The 25608-nt window shown below is 39.1% G+C and overlaps 1 protein-coding gene across 6 annotated transcripts in view; it reads left to right on the top strand.

The window, feature by feature from the left end:
* SLC7A2 (solute carrier family 7 member 2) overlaps positions 1–25608 on the top strand; it is a 50039-nt gene that overhangs the window by 8148 nt on the left and 16283 nt on the right. For 2 of the 6 annotated variants that reach the window (XM_040556945.1, XM_040556947.1), the window contains exons 1-3: positions 17433–17615; positions 23151–23541; positions 24770–24925. In XM_040556945.1, coding sequence (XP_040412879.1) covers positions 23166–23541; positions 24770–24925 — 532 coding nt within the window. In that variant the 5' untranslated portion in view covers positions 17433–17615; positions 23151–23165. Of the gene's footprint in view, positions 1–8431; positions 8619–17430; positions 17616–23150; positions 23542–24769; positions 24926–25608 lie in introns of those variants that run through there. The other 4 variants (XM_040556949.1, XM_040556950.1, XM_040556946.1 and 1 more) reach the window with 3 other exon arrangements.

Consider the following 25608-nt stretch of genomic DNA (forward strand, 5'->3'; position numbering starts at 1 on the left):
TTATCCCTCAAACTTAAGAATTAGGTTTGGGCATTTGGAATCCTATTTTTCTTGTAACATAGGCACTCCTGTAAAGTCTTATTCCATAATTTAGTCCCTTTGGACTGGAGCTTAAAAAAATAAATAAATTTTTAATCAAGAAGATGGCACTCACCAAGTGCATTTTTGCTGGTGATGTCTTTTATACTCGCTTGCTAAATGACTTGTATATGAAACTGCTTTTATGAAGTATTTTGGATCATTCATACTTTGCATGTTACATCTTTACTATAAGTGTCGTTCCATTACTGCATATTTGACCTGTTTCTGATCTCTGTTTGGCATTGTAAATAGGGAATATTTCCATAGGAACCAGCAAAACAACCCCAAAACCACTCTCTCAACTCTTATTTGCATTTATTGGCAGACTATTGCAGGCTATCAGAATTCTTTAAAGTGATCTCATTTTGCCTGTTTATGAAAACATGTCATATTACCGTATGTGTCCAAACAACTGCGTAATGGTTGTTACAGATATCTCCTCCTGTGGAAGGTGGTGAGTATGGTATCTATCTTTCTTTAATATAACTCGGGGAATGTTGAAAACCACAGTATTTTAGCATGTTTGAAACCTAGCCGATAAAAGCGTGGGTTTCAGTATACCATGTTTTCTAAGGATCTGATAACAAGCACTGCTGATAACACGCAGTTAGACAGTGGGCTGATTTAATTGCAGCTGTTTGCAGATGGCAGAAAGGCAGCAGAAATACAGAACGATGTGACCGGTGCTCACAGCATTCCTGAGAGACAGCTTGGGGTTGGAAGTGGTGGCTGGAAGGAAGGCTGGAACTTGCGAGCAAAGAAGCTCACTGTTTGGAGTTTGACTCCTGCCATGTCAAGGGAAACAGGAGTCTGGCAACACACAGCGGGGCATTTGGGATATGCAATACTGGGTTTCTCCACCTTGCTGAGTGCAAGCTCTTAGAAACAGATCATCTGAGTTGAAAGGCAAAATCAATGGTTGGTGGAGCATCTATCTCCTTCTTAGGGAGGCAAGCTTGGAAGTGCTGCACATAGATTCTTCCTTTGATGGTAAGCAAACTTCTTGAAAAGTTCACCAGAAGTCTGAAGGAGGACCTCAAGCAGTGGTATATAGCGACTTTATTCACTACTTCCATGAAGTGCCATTTTTATAGACAGCTGACATAACTGCTGGCTTGACGGTGGAGAACCTTTGCATTTCTCCTAGCAAATTTGGCGAGCAGGATTTCAAGAATAACAACAAAAAGCTCTCCACAAAACTCAGCTGGGGAAATAAATTTGTGAACTGGAAAGCCTATAGAAGTCATCTGCCTGGACGTGGAGCTGGGTCAGCCTGGGAACTTGCATAAGGCTGAATATCTTACCACAGATTTCTGCTCTGGAGGCCCAGGAGGGGAAAGGGGAAAGGTTGGATTGCCCCATCAGAAATACTGCAGTCCTTGACATTAGTATTTTTTGTGACTGATACTGTTCTGCTGAAATTTATTTGGCTTCGTTCAGTTTTGCAGCCCAGGTAGATTATTGGGCAGAACAGAAAGATAACGTCTTTAGCACAGACTCTGACATAGGAGCCATCACAAGAAACTTATTTTCTTGCCTCCACAGGCAAAGTTTGATATCCTATCAGCCTTTAAGAAATGGAGAAGTTGGATTTGCTGCATACCATGAAGAGCGAAAACCTGTAGCTGTTAATATCCTACCCAAGGCTGCAAATTGAGAAGCAATATATACCATACGCTCAAACTGATGTTTCAGAATATGTTCCCACACCTGGCTGCGTCGTGAGGAGGAGCTGACCATTTGAAGCAAAGAATGGAAATCAGAACAATTTTGCTCGCATCCTGCAGGAGTTGTTCTGCTGGGTTTTGTTACTGATTTCCTCTTCTTTTTTAGGTACTGTTGAAGATCTGTATCAGGAAAGCAGATCTGAACCTTCAGCTGCTTCTAGGATCTTGCTCATTAGTTGAGGTAGTATGTCAGCATTTTAATGTGTTATAGACTATGAATATTTAAGCAATGGCATTTGTAGAATGGAATTCTACAAATAAAAGATGTCCTGGCTGATACTGTGGGCCTGTTTTGGTATTCACAGAATCTCAGAATCACAGAATGGTTTGGGTTGGAAGGGGCTCTGTAGTGAATTAACAAACAAGTCAGCATCCAAAGAAGAAACAACCCCAAGAACAACCAGAGGACTGGTTTTGTACAAGGATGAGCATGTAACCTCTGTATGTGTGACTTCAGGCTTGCACAGAATACCAATTTGCTTCTGGATGGTGGGAAGGAGCTAGTGCCTGGATGCCTGCCTCAGCCTGTTTGCTGTACTTGGACAATAAAATGGCATACACTAAAACCTTTGGACAAGGTGGACAGCTATTGATATGAAATTTATGTCAAAAAGGAAGTGGGAGAAGTCTAATCCTAGTAGGAGGGAGACTAGATTAGGTACTCTTCTGGAGCACATGTTCCAATTTCCTTTCCTCCAAAAGGGTTGTTCAGGATTGTGCCATGGAGTGAACCTCAGTGCAGTGAATGGCCAGGGTGACTGGGAGAATACCTTTGAAAATATGCATCTGATCTGAACAACCAGGGTCGTGTACGTATACCAAGGGTTACTCGGCTCTGTACATGCTGCAGTCAGGTTGTTGCACTGACTATGGTACAGATGTGGTTTCACTTGTCGTTATGTGCCTCTGTCAGTCTGCTGATTCCATGTCAAACGTAGTTTGGGTGACAGTTGTGCAGCTAGTCATGAACTAAGCATGTCCCACTGTTGCTCTCCAAGCTGGGACTCATAGTTGGAGAAAGAAGGAGAGATAAGATTGTAGCACTGTTTCATTACCTATCTGTCTATCTTGGCAGTATCCCATGAAAAATGAGCTAAGTATGGCACTGTAAAGCTCTTTTACTGGAACGCCCTTGGTGTGCACAAGTGCGTTTGTGAAATTTAGTACTCAAAGAGGGGAATTTCTTACTCCAGACTGACTGTAGATCTTCAGCTGATGCAGCATTGTCAAATAAGAAGCATAAAGATCACTTTTGAAAGAGCTGCATTTGCTGTGCAAGGCAAAATGTTGGATCTGCATAACCTAAAAAGCACCAAAGAAAGAAACGTGAATAAGAATTTAGGCAGGGGACAATCCTACTGGATTCTGCTTGGGCAAGCAGTTGCCTACTGAAAGAGTAATTCCGCAAGAAGCCGGCAGCCAAACTTGAATTGAGAAGGGAAAAAAAGCCAATTCCTGGCCTGAACCGACTGAGCTGTGTTTGAAAGAAGACCTTCATAAACTGCCTCCATCCTTGTTTGAACACGCTGGTAGCAGAGGCTACGTTGCAGCTTCTCATTGTTTTGACAGAGTCAGGAAGATTGATTGCACTTCAGGAGGAAGACAGTTGAAGCCACCATCCCATGTGCTTTACGTTTCTTTGGTTGGTTTACCTCTGCCTTTCTCACACTGTTGATTTTTCTTAGATTAAGCTCTTGGGCAGGCCGTGATTGCGAGCTGGGTGTTACTGCCGGATGAATAATTGCAGGAATATTTTTTATCTTAGCACAGCTGAAAAGCTTTTTGTTTTGCTAACTAGGACTCGGAGTGTGTTTATGAAAATAGTTTTGCCATGTGGCTACAATCTGTAGTAAATTCAGGGGCTTGTATAACAAAGGCCTTAATTTTGAAGGGATTTCAGGCTTTCTGATTATACATAACTGTTTGAATTTCTCGATCAAGGATAAAGAATTAAGGATTATTTATTTATTTTATTTTATTTTTAAGAAATGCTGACTCTTCCTTCCCCTCCTGTTCTGGAGCTAAAATAGCTTGGCAGCAGCGTTTGAACACGGCTCCAGTTAAACCAGTTTTGGAGCGCAGTTTGGCAGGCCAGCATGGAGTAAGGCCAAAGTATGTTACAGCTAAGTTTGAAAACTTAATTTGAAGCTAAAATTGTAGCTGTAGTGAGAGAGATTGTTGTTATACTCGGATAAAATACTTGTTTCTTCCCTCTCCTCCTTTTCCTTCTTTCTCCTGTTAGGCAAACTGGGTGAGGCTACTGGAAAGCCTACTCTTCTGCCTAGGCCTCGGTGTGGAGAGCAACTCACCCAGTTACCTAGTTCTTTGGGAAGTGGCCAACTTTTAAACCACGTTATTGCTAGACAAAAATTCACTTACCTTAAACATTGTGTGGAGCCTATAGCACTGCAGATAGCTGAGCTTTATCTTTGCTGTGCCATCACTTGCAAACCAGCTGAATCAAAGGCTGTTTCCATCTCCCTTCAAACCTAGTGTTGTACAAACACAGCTCCTTCAACTGATTTGGTTTATCCACTGTTGACTTTAGAAGCACAATTTTCAGTACGAAAGGATGACTGCAGGATATTATTTTTAAAGTCTGTATAAAAGTGATTGTGCATCTTTTTTTTCCCACAGTGAAAATGTCTAGACTTTTCTGAACCTTTGTAAAGCTGTTATCCAGACAAATTAGTTCCACGATTTTGAGCCACATCAACCTCAAGAATTATCCAAATAACTGGGGTCACCAAGTCATTTTACTTTTAGCTATAATACAAAACAGTGCTCATAATCTGAAAAGCTGACAGATATGAAAAGAAAATTGCTCATCAGCTATAGCCCAAACCTTTTTTTTTTTTTTTTTTTTTTTTTTAAGGCAGATTTTCAGTTCATCTGAGTGTTCAAAATAATTCCCAGCAAGCAGAGTGGGCATTCCGCTGCAAAATAATTTGGGCTGTCTCCACACACTGATATTTGTGTTAAGCATAGGTGCCATGAGGCATCATTTGTGGCTAAAGTCTAATGCCAAAGTATAAGAGTAAGAGATTTGTAATACCCAGTTATATTTTTAGAGAGATGTTCTGTTAATTTGGGGGGCTATCAGACTCCAAACCATCAGTAGCTTCTCTTTGATCTTTTATACTGCTTCAGAATTCATATCAATGCCAAAAATTAATTCCTCCATATCCCAGGCTTCTCATCTGGTTTTGCCTGTGCTTCCCAAATGGCCTTTCATCCAGCATGTGCTTGTTATTTGTGCTTTCTTTGTATGCCATATCCTCAGTATGATAAACTTGGAACAAAGAAATCCTCTGAACACTGCTCACGTTCGCTTGGAGTCCGTCTGCTCCTTTTTACACAGGCTTCTCCAAATAGGCTTTGGTTTAAATCCAGGCAATCAAGACTGTGAACATCATTTTGTTTGATCTTCTGTCCTTTGTGTGAGAAAGGGGAGAGAAAAAAATAGCGTGAATAAACTGAGTTAAGCTGTTTTAGAAAGAGCCATGCTCACAATTTTTACAGTTTTCCCAACTGAATGATAACATTCATGCTTTGAACCTGTTAGCAGAACACAACTGTCTTTGCATGAAATAGCTTTCAGAGTTTTCGTTTGTTTGTTTGTTTATTTGTCTTCAGAGCCTACATTATAGAGCTTTAGGAGAAGGTAGAATGAAAAAGAATTGGAAATGACTTTAACTCTTTAAGGAGTCATGGTGTTGTCATCACATCACTGAACCCAATGTGTATTTCATGGTGGTAGGCATAAAATGGTAGAACGGCTATCTCTGCTCTCTCAGAGGCATTTTCTGAGATTTATTGTCTGGGATTTTTGTCAAGACAAAATTTATAATGTCACACGTATACCTGTCACAGCAGAGAGCAAAGATATATTCCAAAACAAAATAATAAACAGTGGAGTCGTTATTCTGAAGGACTGTCTTTAATCTGTTCGATCTCTGCACTCAGTAGCTCTACTTCATATTTCTCTTTTTCCCATGTTTTGGTTTAATAACTATCACCAGTTCCGTATGAAACATTGCCATCCAGTGCTGAGCCCATACATGTCCTTCAAGAGTAAAGTAAGTTTCTGAGCTCCAGACAATTTCACCCACTTGCTGTTGCCTGCCCTAAAACATCCGTTTAGAAGTATTATAATTATTCCTGGCTTTTCCATAGTTGTCTGCACTTGTGGTGGGTTTTGTAATTCCCATCAGAAAACCCATCTTTTCAAGGACAGTTTTGAAGATAATGAAACAATTCCATTGCTATGGAGTTTTTTTTGTTTGTTTGTTTTGTTTTTTTAATTTCTCTTTATGATTGTAAGGAATTTCTGAGGATGTAATGTAGAGAGTATGGGATGTATGTATGTAGCCCTGTGAACTTTTAGCTCTTCTGCTTTGAACATTACCAAGTTAATATTCACCTATACCTGACAGGTAGAATAAGTTGCCTTGAAATATTCAAAAAAAAAAAACACCAAAAAACACATGTATTCATGCTGTATAATTAGAAGAACACCACTTTTCATTTTCATACTTAGTGTGCATCTTTAAGGATCATCAGAGTGACTAGTAGTGCTGCTGGAGAGTTCCACTTGAGGAGGTAAATCCTCTACTGTCATTCAGAGGAAAAGTAAGTGCAAATGTTATGATACACAACAAGCAGTCAGTCGTCTGTGACAGGTTTCTGTAAGTATCTGCAAAGTATCAGATTTCATTAGTTTTGTCATCTGTTTTAAAGTTTTGTACCTGCAGGCTTTGGGAATAGAGAGGAGGAGGTTAGTCTTTAGGGAAATCTCAGCCTAAATCAGACGATGCCAATTAATTCCAGGTGGCTCATATGGCATATCTTCAAGGTTGATTTTTGCCTTTTGCTGTTAGTGGGAAATTGCCCTGTACATAGAAGGATAGATTTTTAAAACTATATGTGACCGGCACCAGAAAACACAGGATGTCTTTCCTGTAATTTCCTAGATCATTGCATTTCAAATAGCACCCTGTTTTCTGGATATGGCTGATTTTTAGATTTGTGCTGACCACCTTTTCCTCCTGGGACAAGTAAGGAATGGTTTGTGGCCAAATCCTCCTTCTACACAGACAGGCACTTTGAACTCAAGTTGCTGCCATCGCCACCAGAGCTCATGAGAAAGTGAGGAAGGAGGACAAAATTATTCCAAAATTGTGATCCAGCCATAATAACAATGAAGGCCACCCAGAATTTTAAGCCATCCTTTTGGATAGTAGACACTGAAAAGCAACCCAAGAAGTACTGTGGTCAGCATTCACACAGAAACGCATACACACAACTCTGGGAAGGATTGAAGAAATCTCTTTGGTGATAACCAGTCAAATTATTTGCAGTGTCTGGAGTTTTGGGGTCCTGACTTGTGGGTTTAGGGTGGTTTTTAAGTAAATAGAATTGGCTGGATTAAGATCTAGTATTTTATGGAATTTTCTCTGCAATTAATTCACAGAGTGGCTGGAGATGAGGCTATTTTTTGTATATGTTTAGAAAAAAAAATTTGAATTTAGGAACAAATAAGGGGAGAAGTATCTTGTTTCACTTAAATTAATGCATGATAAAAGAAAAGAAAGGGGACCATTTAGCTAAAGAACAAATACGAGATAGTTTGGTAACTAAATATGCTTGATGTTCTCTGTTGCCAATGTTCAGTGTTTCTTGGTTAGAGGAGGATGTTTGGGCGAATTCATGATTACCTGTGTGATTCTCAGTCAGAAACATACGCGGTGTTTGTCGAGATGGTCTGTGTTCACTGAGGGTAGAACTAAGAGCCATAAGTTTATAGGGCTTTCCATTGGCTCAACAGAACAAAATTGAAAACTGGCTTTCACCAGATCTCTGTCTGGGAGAGGAGATGAGCTGTCCCAGCCACTTCCCAGTTGCTGTGTGATCCAGATTGTCCTGAAAGCACAGTTGTGAGTAATTCATTTTAACTAGTGCATCGCTATTTTAGTGCAAGCAACATTCATCTAGTTTGTTCCTCTGTGTTGTTTGGTAGCCAGTGAAGTATCTTCATAGGTACACTAAATGCAACTGAAGGTTCATATGACATTTAATTTTTATGAGCAGAACAGCCTCCTGGAACAAATTGCTGAACTGCTAAGCTGCTAGCTCTTCTAATGCCCTCCAGACAATTCATATTGAAAATAAAATGGCAAGTGGAGAACCGTCATGCTGTCTGTTTGGGACAACATATGCACACGTGCACGCACACGTGCACACACACGTGTAGGGCATTGTCTGAGAAGTTTGTGTGATTCCATGTGCCAGGTATTATTTTCAGAATATTCATCACTTTATGAACCTATATTTGTGCTGTCTTACATGCTTTTTACTCCCTGCTAGAATGTCTCTACTGCTATTGCTGCACTTGCTCTGGCTTTGTACCAGGAGTGAAGATCTGGTTTCTTCAGGCAGACGTGCCAACATTTCAGGCTCGGTGCGGTCAATCAGACCTGCGTAGGTCTGCGAGGTGGCAGCCTTCGCCGTGGTTATGCAACTCTCGTGCATGGCTGCGAGTTGATTAAGACACGAAGGAATGGAGAACCCTACATCTTTTCTTGAGGGAAGCTCACAAAGGGTTTTATGTGTATCTTTTGAAGATGCTGAGCAGAGCCTTGCTACCTGCAGTGCTGTCTTGTGTGGCAGAATGGAGGCCTTTGGGCTGTGCAAGCGCAAGCTGCCTGGAAAGCTGCAGCGCACGGTCAGGCTAACATGGGTTCACTTCCCATAACCATTGCTCAACCTCCTGGATATCTGTGATCAAGATCCCAGAGTGTGACTAGCAAGGTCAGTGTTGATTTTTGTTGCCTTTTAAAGTCTTGGTCATGTTTTAGCATGAGATGTTACATGCAGCCAAGCTGCTTATTGACTTGATTGAGAAATGTGATGAATTTGAAAGCCTTTTCTGAAGATTTCTCAGCTGAAGGTTCTAATGCTTTTCAAGTGCTGTTCCTGGTGCATTAAATGTAGTGGTGCTATTTAAAGCCAAGAATGAAGAGGGAACTCTCTGGCATTAGTTGCTTCGGTTATAAATAATTTTAGATGTTAGGTTTTATATGATGTGGACACGCACAGTGTACTTTCAGACCGGCTGGCTGGACTGTCTGCATTTAATGTCAAAGGGTAATGCTCTGTGAAAGGGTAGCTGTAGGGACTTCTTCACAGTGACTTTTCATTTGGGGGATTTCATATTGGAAAGAAGGGCTGTTTGATTCTGCAAGGTGCAAAAAGTACCCCAGGGAATGCTGGGGGGTACCTCAGAAACAGAGTGTTGTTTAGCCCTCCTAGGATTAAACCTCGTAGAAGGAGTTTATTTATGTCATGTGATCTAACTGTTCTTGTTTATGTTGTTTTGTATTGTTCTCATCTATAAACCTAAAATAAATGACAGCAGCGTGCCTAACACACTGGTTCTGTCTGCTGTGGGTGATACCTACCACTGGTGTGAGGCATGTTCATGGTGTTAGGCATGCCATTTTCAGGGAATGGAATCAATATACTTCTCTGATTTAATTTTTAAAGTTCTTACCAATCCAGAGATGGATCCTACTTTAAATACTTTGTTTCAGAGCAGTATTTGATTGCAAAGGAGATTTGTCAAAGCCTTTGTATAAGAATCTCTTGAATTCTTACTGCCTTAGACTTAAGGTAAATGAAATATGGAAAATAAGCAGTGTGTGAATCTCATTTTTAGATTTCTGTAAGCAAGAGAAAGCAAACTTGGCTTTTAGCACCTGCTATAATTGGCAGATTATTAATACATACTTCATTTCAGGTGTTCCATGCTGAGAAAGTTGTGGCATCTTGATTTAGTGACCTAGTGGCATCAGATACATACTTCAAATAATGTTTTATTGAAAGACTATTACTCATTCTTATATCACTTCTTATTTTTTTATTTATTCATTTATTTATTTTTTCAACAGGAAAGCTAACAAGGAGGTAGATAAAGATGTGTCTGGGAAATAATTTCTGCAATGGTTGATTTAATCTCTGAAAACAGTTGAACTGAAAGTAAGCGGTCATAGTTGCTATGCATTTTAGGCTTTCAGAGAAGGGGTTGTTATTCTAAAAAATGCTTCAAAATTGGTTGCAAGTGGCTAAATCTGGTACTGAGGGCATTTTGTAATCCCTTTAAAATGTCATCTTTTCTGTGTCCCACAAAAAGGCATATAGAAGCAAGTGAGATAGGAATTTATTTCCTTCCATGACACTTTTGGAAGCAAAGCCATTTCCAGTATAATCTATGAATTCCTTTAGTTTTAAATTAGATAGATTCACCCTTTCTCTCTCCCTCACTCTCTTTTCTCCCTTCTTTGGCCCCCACAGGAAAAAAAAACAAAACACATTTTATATAAAATTGAATTATTTTAAATAATTTTCAATAAAACTGAAATTTCAGTAAAATTTGAGATGGGAAGGGAGGAGGGAAATGAAGTGTGAATCATTAGTTCTTCACTTAATTTCCATTGTCACACCACAAAATTATACTTCTTTTTGTGCTGTTGAGCTGTTCCCATTGAGGTTGCCCTGTGGAGTGCACAGGAGCACACAGCCCAAACCTTTCTAAAAAATATGTAGTCTTTATACCAATTTCAGCAGCCACCTCAGGAGTTTAAGCACATGTAAGGGCTCTCGCGATTTCTACTTTAAAATTAGTGGCAAAGCCCCTTCTAGCAAATCACCAGCTTTTGTGCAAATCAGTACAGTTTTCAGCAGGGAAAGTTTTGGGATTTAATTTTATCCTTAGGTCATAACTCATATCCTTGTATTAGACCAGAAAACAAAATCAAGGATTGTATTTGCATGTACAGCTCTACTGGTTTGGCAAGGGTTTATTTTTTTATTTATTTATTTTTTAATTTTGGCTGGTTTTGAAGAGGACAAAATAGATAGAATTGATCTGATTTAGGCTTTTGCTAATGTCTTGCACAAGAGGATGTAATGGAAACTTAGTAACCATGGGGTAAGAGGTAAAGCCCTGTTACTGATTAGAAACAGTAAATAAAAACAGAAAGCTACATATCATTTTTTTCAGGCATTTTCCATCATGGAAAATTATTGTTAATGGCATACCTCTGGAATGAAGTGGAAATGGAGCTAATAGAAATTTTCCAAACATTTTTTTTTTAATAATAAAACCAAATGTTAATTCAAGATGGTAATAGTGGAGCTTTCCCACTTTGATACAAGAAAAGCTAATACTTTCAGCCTTTCTAATTGAAAGAGCTTAAAATAAAACCTAAATATTCCCCCAACAACCAAAAATCCAAATAAACTGAGAAAAAGATTATGTATAACAGAAGTTTATATATAAATATACATATATATACACATATATATGATGATATATTATAGAAGGAATAGACAATGAATTTGAGCTGGTTAATTCAGATAATAAATTGATAATTAGAAAAAGACAACATTAAAAAAACTGTGAAGGAAATGTATTTGAAACAATTAAAGAAAGTACTCATTTTATAAATAATGATGTAACACTTAATAATAAATAATACATGATAATAATAAAATGATATAATATTTAATTTGTAAATAATGATATAACTCTTCATAATAAATAACTCAGAGCCCCACTGTTTAGGTAAAAGCTTAGTAATTTTTTTTGTTAAGTTTTGAGATGTTAAGTGCAATTTAGAATAGCCTTTGCATTTACATAGGCCAGGATAATTGCTATAAAATGTGCTTATTACCTACTTAAATTGTCATAAGAAGCAAATATGCATGCACATTAGTATGTTTCCACATATTTGGCACCTGTCTAACATCTGTCTTGGACTGGTGTCATAAATGGATTTTTTTAAGTCTCTGCTTCAGTTGGAGATGACGTGAGTTCCATCAGCCTTGTGGAAAAGCAGCTTACGATGTTATTCAATAGCTAACATCTTTAAAAAAAAAAAAAAGTACAATGCCTTAATATTTTGGTTTTTTTTTTCGGTAGATCTTTTTGCATGTATGCTAGAGAAACATTCTCCATAGGGTCTCAGAGAAGTCACTAGAGGCTTGTTAGCAGAGGTTTAACTACTACATGTAGGATATGCCCCTAGCAGGAGCTCAAGAGCAATATTGTGATAAGTGGGAGGCAAGAGAGGCAGGGGCTGGATGTTTCAGGTTGTGACCTGGGTGTGTTTGGTTGAGGCTGAAAGAAGCCCTGCTTCCTTCCATGTTGAAGAAACAACAGTTTCTTCCATGTTGAAGAAACTCACAGCTTCGGAGAAAAAGCTCCTGTGTAGCAGGGTTGAGTGCCCTGATGCCGGGGCAAGTGCTCCTGTGACAGAGTATCTCAGGGTCATTCTGCATCCTTTAAACCTTCTACGTTTTGCTCTTACTGAAGACACCTTGTGGCTTCGTGCTTCTGTTGGAGAAAATAAGTTTGTGCGTCGTAGGCCATGTGGGGCCTTGCCTGGGCGCTTTCCCAAGGCACCATGTGAAGCCACCTCTGGTGCTCCTTTCCCAGGCCCCCAAGGAGATGTCAGACTCGTTCATTTCAGCCCTGGCAAAACATGGCTTTACTTTCACTTACGGACTGAGTGTTAGTTGCAGCTTTGATTTTCTTGCTCTTCTTTGTATACGTTACAAGGTTTTCTATCTAAATTCCCTATTTGTATTTGCACTCTACTCAAGGTGTGGATTTGGGCCAGAAAGCATGTGTGGATTTATTTTATTTATTTTTTTCTTTTTTAGAGAGCATGGCTTTAAATAGATACATTCCTTCTTCAAGGCTTCTCCAAAACTCTGATTTTAGACTTGGGGACTGCTCTATGAGTCAGCACTGCAAACAGTTCCCTTAGCCTCTTTGGGAATATTGGGAGATCAGCAAGTGATAGCTGGTAGTAGCTTGGGACGTGATTAATATTAGGTTAAATGACTCATTCCTGGGTCAAAATAGCTAGTAGGAATTTGTGCCTAATGTGGCCCTTCATGTTGTTACACAAGAAGTGCAGTTTAGCAGATCTATTCTTCCTGCCTATATTAGTCTAATAATATACTATATTTAACAGGATGTGTTACATTTCTCTTATGGAAGGTCAGGATTTGAGGTATTTTTCTTTCTAAGTACAAAGTGAAAGAGAATTATTAAACAAAAAGTTGAGAGAATTGGCAAGTGATAACTTATTTCAATCTGTACCACATTCTGTAGGAAGTAATTTCAGTAGGCTGCTTAAACTGTGAGAAGCAACCTGAAATAAATGTGTTGTAATAAATAGGAAGCCCTTTAAAGACTGTGGAATTGTAATTTAGTTTCTTCAGAAACAATCCTATCACAACATTATAGGGTTAGTCTAATTTAAGATTGAGTTTTATAAAGATTCTTTTTCTCTCAGATATTTATGATTGTTTTATGTAGGTTAGCACATAGATTGAATTGATTTTTTTTGGGGGGGGAGGGGGAAGCTGGGCTTTTATTTTCATATGTAAATACAGATTCATTTTTCTTAATACTATGAAGAATATTCAGAGGTGGGAGCTATGCATATCCTCACAAATAGTTAATTGCACTATTTTTTCTAAATTTTGTGTTCCTTTGAATCTGGTTTGTTCTTACGGGAATATTTGGCTTCAGTGAATGGATTTTTCCAGTTTTATAGTCAGAAAATTCCTTGCCAGATCTATTTGCCCTCATTGACAGATCTCTTTCATATGCAGAAATGAGCCCTCTTAATGATACACGGTCTTACATGCAATTAAAAATCAAAAACCTGTGTGCTGAAAGAATACATAACTAGTTCTCTTATACTCTAGACAGTACTTTAGCTTGCAGTTTGTTCCTCTGCTTTTAGAACTTCATTAATTTTGACTCATTGCAGTTAAAGCAGCTGTCTCTGCTGTGTCTTGGAGTGGAGCCATTTTTTCTCCCAAGTTCAAGTTAACACGGATATCAGCTCTCAGAGCCACTACTAGCATTGCAGAAGTTTCTGGGACATTGATCTGGCATGTTTAAAACTTGTATGAATTAATACTCCAGAACTTCAGTGAATTGCAAAATAATAAATCTTTTAATATTTTACGTTTTAAAATATTTTTGATATCAAGGATCTTAAGGCATCCAATGGAAACAGCTGTCCATGTAGATACCTGACTGAGACTTGAATGCCTACATATGGGATCATCCTAGCAGATTACATCAAGACGCTCATTACTTATCTCGACACAGAAAAGATTCCTGCTGGCACTTCATGAATCCCTTTATGAATGCTAATACATCTTTTCAAATCCTGTTGGAGGTACACAAGTTGTACAAACCATGTCGTGTTTTCCTTTTTTTCTTGTGGATGTCAAGTTACCTTTGTTACAGTTGGCTGCAAAGTCCTGACTTCCAAGGCGAAGCAGCAGGCTCTGTTTTAGATTTCTATTCGAGGAATTGTAATGGTTCACTTAGACCCCAGTCCTGCCAGCACTTTTGTTCATGTTTAACTTCCACACAATATGGGTAGCCATATGGACAAGCACGTGGATATGCTTTTGCAGAGCTAACGCCTCTGGTTATGTAAAACGGCATGCCTTTTTGGCCTGGAGCTGCTGGGCTGTAGCTGTGAGACAAGTCAGAGACAACAGCAGAGCAGCTTTTAATCAGACAGTTTGTCATTTGGGCTCCAACAGTATTTTGGTTTAGTCCGTGCAAGAGTTTCTTTTTGTAAATGAATGTAAATTATTTTTTTTTCAATTCCCTGGGCATAAATTTCTGAATACGGCTCTGTCAATATCTTCATACTCTTTTGACACGAGAAGAGAAAGTCTTAAAGGAGCCTTCTGTAGCAAAATAAAACACATAAAATAGTTCTCTCTTACAGTTCATGCTTTCTAATGTGGTCAGCTGTTTCATAGCAAGAAAAGAATTTCTGATCCAATTCTTTATGGCAAGAATGAGCTGCAAAAATCCCTGGAGTCAGAGAACTGTTGGACGAGGCACTAGATTAATGCAAGTACGATATAGTTGCTAAGGAGCCGAAAATGCCCAAACCAAAGCTCTCTAAAGCCAAAACTGAAGCTATAAAGTAATGTTGTTGGTCAGGACACTGTTGGATTTGTAACTAGAAACAAACTGGGAGCCAAACTGGAAGAGTTTTTGTTTGGGGTTGCTCCTGCATAAGACACGTACATGTATAGACTGTGTTCAGAATACCATAGGAAGTTAGGGAAGAGAATCATGTACTTGTAGTATCCTTAGGGTTTGTCTACATTGGCAGGTAAATTAGCTTCTGGTTTGCTCCCAGCCTGTGGTCTCCCAATGGAAGTCATGCAGAAGCTGTGTGGCTATACTGCAGCTCGTCTGGGGACAGTTGACATCCCTAAAATACTTCTTGTGGAAAAGTGAGCAATGTTGTGTCATGCTGTGGTTGTGTACTGTTGGTGGAGTAAGGGTTAGTTAGTCCTTTCTGTCGTTACTATCTACTTCCTCCTGTTTCCTAATTCAAAGTCCTTATTTTGAATCAAATCCTGACCCCAACGATATAACTTGCAGTTTTGCTGTTGGCCTCAGTCTGACCAGGTTTGTGTATTTAATACCAAGAACTGTTTGTCTTGCTCTGTGAATATGACAACATGCCCTTGACAGGTCTATGCTAATTCTGCACAGTGCAAGAGGTTTTGAAATGTGTGTATCTACAAATTCAAATAGTGCATAAAATGTCCATAAGAGATTTTATAGGTGTTTTCTAGATGCTATAGCAAGAACTATGATTATAGGGAATTAATAAGTCTATCAGAATGCAAATTTGAAATTAAACTACTTTCTTCAGCTTGTTCTACCTTCTTGGAAATAAAGAATTCCAGTTCCCCGGGTTAAATTTGGGCCCATTCTCCTGTCACTACCACATCTATGGCCACATTTAGGAAGTAGTGGGCAGTAGTTCTCAATTTTTTTTTCCTTTCTGAATCGTCTTTTATTAATAAAGCCACTTTGGAACTATTTACATGTGGTGATATGCCAGAGAGTGGTTCCAGCCCTAGGTGTGGCAGAAATTCATAGGCCAGTGCAGTGCATCACCACTAACCCAGCAGGAGCCTACTGGAAAGCCATTGGAGGGAGCGTAACACCACCAACAGGCTAGCCTCATGCTCAGCTCATCTGGGGGGAAGGCTAGCTTTTAGAAGTCAAGACGAAATGTTTCTGTATTCAGCAGATTACGAGGTAATTACAGTATTTATTTATTTATTTTAAGGAGGAATGTTTTCCCATGATTAATAAATTAATTTATGCATTAACAACAGTTTCTAATGGATCTACATAGTTGGAAATGATTCAGCACTGGCCTTGAGGATGTTAACTGTAATCCATGCAAGTAATTACCAAGTTATTAATGGACTTCCTAGAGGCTGAAACATTGGGAAATAAATGCCTAGATATTGTAATGGGTGAGAATGATGCAGTTTAATAGCCGTTTCTTTCTATTTTCACCCAAGAAAACCGATTAGCAGCATAAACCTCAATCATAACTTCTTTTGTCTTCTGACCGGATGTTTCCAAGGCTAAATTTTAAAGAGGGAGATAGGAGAATGAGGTTGATAATGAGCTCCTGGCAATTAGGTCTGACATGGAGAGATCTACAGTGGAGATGGTACCATGCAACTGCTGGAAAGCAGAGTTATGAGAACGAGGAGATTCCCTTAGCTTCAGAAGTGGGCAAGGCTTAGCTAGAAAGGAAACACAGTTTGTATTTAGCAGGGATTTGCTCTGCATGAGGGGAAGCAGGAGCATTGACATCACTGGAGCTTTCCTCCCTATGCCTTTTAGCATCTTTTTAATGTTCTCTGAACAAAAAGAGAGATACTGAAAGACAAGTGTTTTAAGAGAAACAATATACTGTGAATAATGTTGACTGGAAATTCTACTGCTTGTTTGGGGCGAGGTTGTCTGCCACTGAAAGTAATAAAAATACAGCTGTATATTATCCATTGGAGTTTAGTTTATTCTGGAAGCTAATTTTTAAGAAACTGAGGATTATTTATTGATCGTGTCACAGGAATATTTGGACTATTCTAATTCCAGTCTTCAGCATTAGACTGAATTAAATTTTTTACATTTCAAGCCATATAAAGTAGAAGAAGCTATACGGTGTGTCTACCCCAGTTCAGCAGAATGGTCTCTAACCACACTGTAAATAGAGACTCTTCTCTCTTGTTTCTTATCACAGCAATACTTTTCAAATTAATTATATTCTTTTAAAATGTACTCAGCAAAAGCAGTTTTCATGCTATGCTCTAGGATTCAGGTTTCAAAGTGTTGCAAAGTGGTGCTCAAAGAGCTCAGCACACTTCAAAGTCAAATTGTTTTTCACAAGGGCAGCAAATGTGAAAGCTGGGAAGACTTAGATTTCATGTCAGAGACAAAGTTTTACATCCCCACTTTTCTTGTCATCCAGGATGTTTAAAAAGAGTCCCCCGGGGATGAATGGGGGGTACCTTCTCACCTGCGTATGCTTTGTATGTAAGCAGACAGGGGTGTTCCAGTGTAGAAAGCGGCATCCTGACGAGATGTTGTGATGTGAAGAGGGTGGATATGATTTATCTGAGCAGCAGCAAGACTTTCTCCCTCCCCGCCTTCGCTGGGCAAATCGTTTGCCAACTCCCAGCTCTCCAATCACCTGGGGCTGTGGAGCCTCCACCCCCTCTGCCGCAGCAGCTCGCACACCACCTACAGCTTGCTTTTAAGCAAATATTTCAATAAAATCACTTTCAGTCATTACTCTGACATTAAGGACTACAGAAGTTCAGAACTGGGCAAGAGAAGCAGAAGTTTGCCTAGCAGAAGTTGCTCTGAATCAGGTTTGTAATGCTAAAAGAAGCAATCTGAAAACAATGCAGCTTTTCATATGAAACTCTGCTTTTAACATATGTGCTTTTTGAATAGTGAGACCTGTGCTATGCAGTATTAAATTTAGTGTGCTTTACATTGTTATGTCTCTAAGTGCAAATTAATGTCTTAATACAGAAGATGTGATCTATGTTTTCCTTCTCAGTCTGAATGGAAGGTATTTCTGCTTTTAGGTAGTAAATTTTTCCTTTTCCATTTATGCATATTCTGTTACAGGTGCTGCTTTCCAGTTTTAGGGCCTTATGTATTATTTGGGTGCACTGCTTTAAATATTCCAAGACAGTGGAAATTTTTTGAAAGTCCTGGGCACAACATCAACTTTTAGGACGTCAAAAAGTTGCAGTTGCAGTAGAATCATGTATTGCGTGGGCATTTGTGTACACATGTACAAATCATAGACTATAGTTATGCTTAACCTCTGGTTTTTATTTTTATTTTTTTACTTTCATGTATTATTACAGTAGATACTGCAACTTTGAATAAGGTCTTGCAATAACATATCTTGAATAATAAATCCTGCAAACAAGATTTTTCACCAAAATTAAACAGAGTTAAAACAACTGGTGCAACTGGTAAAACTTTTCACAGGTTTTTACAGGAAACTGAGGCTGAAGAAAGACGCTGAATTAATCTGTATATATTTATATTTCTGCATTTTGAGTGTTACAAATTTGTTGGGGGTATTTTCTCCATAATTTATATGCTATTTAAAGCGTAAAACTACTGCACCTAATGAAGTATATTACAACATATAATACGAAGTCAACAAAGTAGATTAGAAGTAAATTAAATTACTTTTGCTTAAGAAATCTTTAAATATACATCTTGATAACAGTATAACAACTTTCAGAGGTATTATGTAGCTATATAAAACTTGCTTTTCATATGAGAATTTTTATCATTTTTATTAGAACTTTTAATGGAAAATTTAGTACAAAATATTGACTTGCAACACAGAGGTTATTTAATCAAAAGTTTTTTTGTTCCATGTACAGCTTGGGTTTGATGAGTACTGACTTAAATCACTCATTTAACATAATTAAAATGTCATTTTGAAATGAACGTGTGGTACAATGCACAACGACTTTATGATATAACAGAAACGTTTCTGCTCTATCAATACCCACCTATTGTTTGTGTTTTGGTTTGGGGTAGGAGGCTGTTAGCTTTTTTCACATAGAGAATACTTTGTGAGAATGGTGGCTTTTACAGACTATGAAGTAGTCAGTGCAATTTTAAAGATGAATAGAAACTTTCCATGTGGAGACTTTGCCCCTTGCTTTCTGTTTGTAGACACAATTTTTTTCATAGCAAACCTTTGCTGCTAGAAGAGGGCTAGCAATAGATGGCCATTAAATGTGGCTGATCATCCATCTGAATGGGAGACCTGCTATGAGATATAAGGCTGAACTTATCTGCTTGGGCTAGCATTCAGATGAACATAGGTCAAGCAGTAAAATAGCTGGTTTACAACCAGGAATTTTCCTGACCAGTAAAGATTGAAGTTAAGAAGAAATGTCTGTCAGAACAAACAAGACAATAAGGGGCAGAAGGAATGGGAGAAGGATCCATGCTTAGTCAAGTACTCCAACGTATAGTATATACGTCCATGAGACATGAGGAGCTTATGTTTTTTCCTCTGTGTTAGATAGGTCTGTCCAATTCCTTTCCTGTCCAAACTAGGTGCTCCAGTCCCGCCTGTCCCTTTGTTGCATGCTGTTGAAGGGGTAAAACTAAGCTGTGACGTGCTCGGCTGCACATTTCTTTCTAGGAATGTTTTCAGGGAAGGGAGAGGCTTGAACGCGGACTGAGCATTGGTCCTCAAGTCCCGGGCAGTTGAACTGCGGCCTCCCGTTTTCAGAGGACCGCTGGAGATGTTTTCTGTGTTATAGAATAATCCGTAGCTAAAGAAAAACTTAATCCAGGGGAGACGTCAGGAGTGCGGTGACCCAGTGCAGGCAGAGCCAGGGAGCTGCCAACTGAGTTGTTTGCGGCAAAAGGATCTTGCCAAGGTCAGTGACAAATGGACTTATAGGTGTTTGCTTGTGACAGATGTCTCTGTAAAGTAGACTTCACCGATGTGGTGCCTAGCACAGGTTTGAACACGTGGGAGAAGCAGCAGCTTTGGCCTGCTCCTCGCCTCACTCAGGGATAGCTGCCTGCTGATGGTCAGCGTCAAGCTCAAGCTGTCAAGCGTGCCTCGCCAGGAGGCCTTGGAGAAGGGCCTGGGCTGGTCAGCTGTGCACAGACAGCCCTCAGGGGCCTCGGCCAGAGCTGCTGCCAGCAGAAGCAGCGAGGAAGCAGAGGCCTCAGCGGTCAGCCGGCTGGGAAGAGGCAGGTTTCCACTGCAGCAGGAGTAAGGCCCTTTTTCAGTGCCGTGGCAGCAGTGTGAGCTTGTCCAGGACAATGCTGCCACCAAAAGGCACTCCCAGCTTCTGCTGGAGCCTTCCTGCTTCTGTGGCTAGTGGCTGAGCGGGGGACGTGCTTAGCCACAGTGTGACAGTGAGGTGTGCTTGTGTGGCAGCACACGTCCCTGTGGACCTGTGCCCAGGTCGTTCCTCTGGATTACCTTCTTCTGCATTGCAGTACCTTGCAGGTGGCACCTTGGAAGAAGGTTAAGCTTGCCAGTGGTTTCTGAAGACACTTTGTCACCTCCTGTGCCATTTAGGCCCGTGTGGAGACCAAATAAGCCCATCGGTTCTTCCTGTCAAGTATGAAGTGATGGATGCTGGATTCTTTGGATGTCTGTGCCAAGTCTGAACGGGGCCCCTGTCTGAGGCAGCACTCCGTACTTGGTACATTGCAACAGGAGTTGTGAAACAGCACTCAGACATTGCTTGTTGTATATTTGCACATAATTAGTAAACAGCATAAGATATTCTAGATTGCAGAGGTCATCGTAGAAGGATATGTGTTCTTCAAGTCCATGTTAGGATGGATATACCTAAAATGATATGTTTCTCCAGTATGAGGGATTTTTTTCCTCTACAGACACAAGGTTTGTATCTTGTACCTTGTCTTTGCTTGTGCTCAAATTTTTAAAGACTAAAGAGAGGGTAAGTTTGAGTCAGAAGAGGTGTTTCATCTTACTGGCTTGTGGTTGGCAAGAGCCAGCCTCCTGTTCTCTCCACTGGAGTAGGAGAAAGTAGAAGCAGAAGAAATACATATTTTGTCACATGGATTGCCTCTCAGCAGAGAAAACTGTAACAGCACCCAGCTGACCACTGTGATAAATGACTTTACAGTCTTCAGGACTTGTCCCAGATTGCAAAGGAACAGAGTAATCTGAGATGCCATTTGAATAACAAAAGTCTTGGAAACTGATTAGTGTTCAGAGAACAAAGTCTGACAGAATACTTTTTCCTGTTAATGAAATACCAAATGATCTATCATTTGAGGAAAAAAAAAAAAACAGTAATCACTCCTTAAAAACAAAACCACCCTTATTTCTGCAACATTGAAATTGCTAAGGGGAAGGGCATGGAGTCACAATAGTGTTGCTGCCTGTCACCATGGGCTGCAGCCATATGAATATATCGATATTGCATCTTAAGTGATTGCTACTGATTCAGAAGTGTCATTATAGGAAAACGTAACAGTCTTGGGAATACTTGTCAAAGTACAAGCCAGGACAGAAAAACCTGCCTTTGAGGGAATGGGGTGTTTTTACTAGAGTTGAGGAGCTACAGTAGGGGATTTTGTCTGAATAGTTCAATATCGATTCCCCTCAGAAGAGCTTCTGGATATCTTCTGTTTGCCAGCATTCACATCATATTGGTTCCCAAGCTGGTGTGTGAAATTGCCTCAGTGGCTGAAGTCTGGACACCGCAGGCAGATATTTATATCTGGGAGTCTGAAGGGCCGAACTGCCTAATTGCAACAGAGCCTTGGAAACTTGCCTGTCTTGCCTTCTTGCTCTGTCCTGGGGCAGCCGTCACCTTTCTAATGGGCACTAAACATCACTGCCTGGAGCTAATCAATTCCATTCACTCTCCTTTATCAACTTCCCTTTCCCTGAAAGGTGAATGGAGACTTTAATGAACCCTCTTTAAAGATGAAAGTGACAAGTCAGCGTGCTTGGGGAGCTACAGGAAGAGGAGGAACATGTTTCTGCTCAGATCTCTCTCTCTCTCTTTAATACCTGAGGGGATATTTTTCAAGCAATCGTGCATTCAGGATGGCTGTCCTCTTGCTTCCGAGTCTTTGTTCCAGGATCAAATACTGCCATAGTGAGACATCCCTCTTGAAAGTCATTGTTAGTAGATTGAACTTTTGTGGGTAGAAATGCCCTTTACTGATTCAGGAGACTGATATGTATGGGGAGGGATATACCAGCAGAGTATCTTTGTCTAAATGAAAATCATTTCCTATGAGGATTGCTCTTAACAAATCATGAGCACAGTGTAGATATTTATGGTATGGGCTGCAACGACAAATATCAGCTTGGGGAGATGGCAGATGGCATAGCTTAAATCTTACCAAACTGTTAGTCATCTATAATGCAATTGCACAAAGAAAGACAGGACCTGTACAGTAACACTGTCTCTTTGAGATATTATTTTCTATTGGATTTCAGTGTCCTGCATTCCAGCCAAATGCTTTGGACCTTCTGCTACCATCTGGTTTGAGTTGGGAAGCAAACCACCAGTGTTCCTCTTAGCAGGCACCCATATGACAAGCCAGAGAAATGCTCCTCACCTACTGGCCTTCAGGACCTAGCTGGTCACAAAATCTGACCTCATGGGCAAGAACTTACTGCACCCCACACTGCAACAAGCACTCAGGGTACTGAAGAAACTGCAGTTGGTGTGGGCTGAGTAGTTATCCTACTGGTTCTTGTTAGAAGCTTGCCAGGGAGACTTTATACATTTCTTTTAAAGATAATTATTTCTGTGAAACATTGTTTGTGTGGGAAGGAGTAGAAACACACTTTTAATCTACTTTCAAGCAGTTTTTTACTGAAGTGAATTCTACAGGCAAAAGCCATCTCATTTCAATCCAAAAAGATATTTCATTGGCTCTGTCAGAATGCTGTATTTTAAACCTTTTGGTGTTTATAGCCTTGATGTTGGAGTTTTACATCTTAAAAATCCATATTTATTGGTGATGATCCTTATTGTAAAAGCCTTAATGATTTGTGAGATGACAAATGTCTGTTTTGGTACTGTTTTATAAATGGTTAAGAAGAAGCCAACAACGGTTAAATAGAAGCTATTCCTTTTTTTTTTTTTTTTTTTTTTTTTTAACAATAGTGTAGTAAACCTAAAGATGATGGATATCTTTCCCTAGAGGAATAAGTGCTAAATATAACTGAATCCCTCATATGTTTTGTGGGGAAAAAGAACATGATGCCTTTTTTAATGCCATAGAAAAGAGTAAACGTATTAATAAGTAGGTGTGATTGAAGTTCTTTATGCCTTTCTTTGGCTGCTTTTCACTGTTTCTGGGGTACTTGTTATGCACTGCAATAACATATTTTATTTCAGAGCTCTCCATCCACCATGTTGCCCTGTGGACCAGCTTTGACCTTTGTTCGGTGCCTGGTACGGAAGAAGAATGTTGGCGGTGAAAGCCTTGAGGACTCCAAGTTGTGCCGATGCTTGTCGACGGTGGACCTTATAGCACTGGGAGTAGGAAGTACCCTTGGTGCTGGTGTTTATGTCCTTGCTGGAGAAGTAGCGAAATCTGATTCTGGACCTAGCATTGTTGTTTCCTTCCTCATTGCTGCCCTGGCGTCTGTGATGGCAGGTCTCTGCTACGCCGAGTTTGGTGCTCGTGTTCCCAAGACTGGTTCTGCGTATTTGTATACTTACGTAACTGTTGGTGAGCTGTGGGCTTTTATCACTGGTTGGAATCTCATTTTATCCTATATTATAGGTAAGCCAAGAAAGAAACATGGGACTTGAGGGTTACTGAGAAAGCAGACATAAGTTACGGATTTGTGTCTTTCTGTCTCTGTATTTAGCTACTGTTTCTTTTTATTCCTACTGGGATCAAATAGCCAAGGTAATTTGATTAGGCTTTCTCCTCCTGTTCATTGCCATTATAAATTGACAAGATGCTTTGTAAACAGTCTGTCTTCAGCAGCAGGAACTAAGTAACTAATACAAAAGTTTTGTTAGACAGTAGTGATGATGCACAGGAATAAACACAATTTCATTGCTGTATTTGCTCAGCAAGAATAATTTCAGTGAAATCAATATTTTTTTTCTAAACATACACAGAAAGACATTTATAAGGGCCCCATCACTATAGTATCTCCCTTCAAGAAAGTCATGATGCTTAATTTCTAATTTGTTACTATAATCTCATGCTAATTAAATGATGTCCTATGTTGTGATCCCATAAAACACAAAGTTTACCATATCTGGGTAATATCAATGCTTATGTGGCAGACATTCAAATAACTACTTCAGTGCTTTGGCAAAGATGACAAATTTGATTTATATATGTTTTCTTCCAGAGGTACGTGTTCTGGTATATTGTGTATAAGCATGCCTATCTGTATATACATATGTATATCTACTTACAGGAATGTTTCCCAAATCACTACAAAATCAATATAACTGTTGTTTTAAAGTGCATTCGTGGTAGGAAACTGGTTAAAATATGGTTGTATTTAGCTATGGCCCCATACATTGTTTACCAGAAGAGAGTATTGGTCTTAAATACTAACTAGCAATACAAATTTTGCTAGTGATTTTTTTTTTGGCTTTATTTCCAGGTGGGCAATCTTTCCTTCGTGTTCTTTATTAAACCATTTTCTTACATTGTTTTCCATTGTTTAATGTACCATAATTCAACTTTAGAAGTAAGTGTCTTCCAGAATGACACCAAGTGTAAATGATATAGAAATAATTTTGCAATATTTGGGGAACAAATGAAGTACAAATTTGTATATTTTAGTTGTAGAATAATATGTTATCATTTAAATAGGTAGAAACTTTTGATAACATTAAAATTTCAAAATTATCACTGTTTTAGCACAAGCTCTGTTTTTCTAAATACAAGTAGCAGTGTGCTTAGTTTTATTTCCTTGTCAATAGAAGTAACTATATTCCCTTGTATGCATGCAAAATGCTAAATATGCATGTATTTTATGAAGGTACATCAAGTGTAGCAAGAGCCTGGAGTGGCACCTTTGATGAACTTCTTGGAAAGCAGATTGGTCATTTCTTCAGAACCTACTTCAAAATGAATTACTCTGGACTGGCAGAGTATCCTGACTTTTTTGCTGTATTTCTTATATTGCTTCTATCAGGTAAGAGACAGATATGTCTTCATTTATGATGGCTGTGGTGTCAGTTTCTTAAAGACAAAAAAAAAAAAAAAGTTAAACTATAGTTAGTATTTTATCAGAAATACCTTAATGATATTTGAACAATTTAGATGTACATTTGTGTACTGACAAAATTACTCTGGGAGTTAAATTTATATGAACTCTTCTTGAATCTGAAACATGAAATAATCACTTTTTATTAAACCTGTGATACAGACTGATGATAACATGAAAATCTTCATTTCATGTCGTATTTTTAAATTACAAAAACTGACACCAAAGCTATGCCTTTTGAGGCATCAGAGAACTCCAGAATGCTGAAACTTTTTTTGTATGTTTGCATTTAACAATTGCTTTCCACAAGTAAGTATTCTTAAAGGAGTGAAGGAAGTCAAGAAAGCTGTATGCTTGTTTTTAAAGTGTATAGCTTGTTTTCCACCAATACTAGAAACAGGTCAGTATTCACTAGAGGTCTTACCGGAATTGAAAAATTGAAAAATATTCGAGAACAAAATTATTTAAAAGGCAGCCTTCAATTAGATTTAGGATGTACCTGCACTGTGAGTCACATTTCAGTGTAGAGATTCCCAGACTGAATCAACACCCATGTCTTTAGAAATTGTGGCCAAAATACCATTAGGGAAGAAAAATTGAACAGCTCATGA

This window comes from Cygnus olor, chromosome 4, assembly GCF_009769625.2.
Source record: "Cygnus olor isolate bCygOlo1 chromosome 4, bCygOlo1.pri.v2, whole genome shotgun sequence".
Classification (NCBI taxonomy): Eukaryota; Metazoa; Chordata; class Aves; order Anseriformes; family Anatidae; genus Cygnus; species Cygnus olor.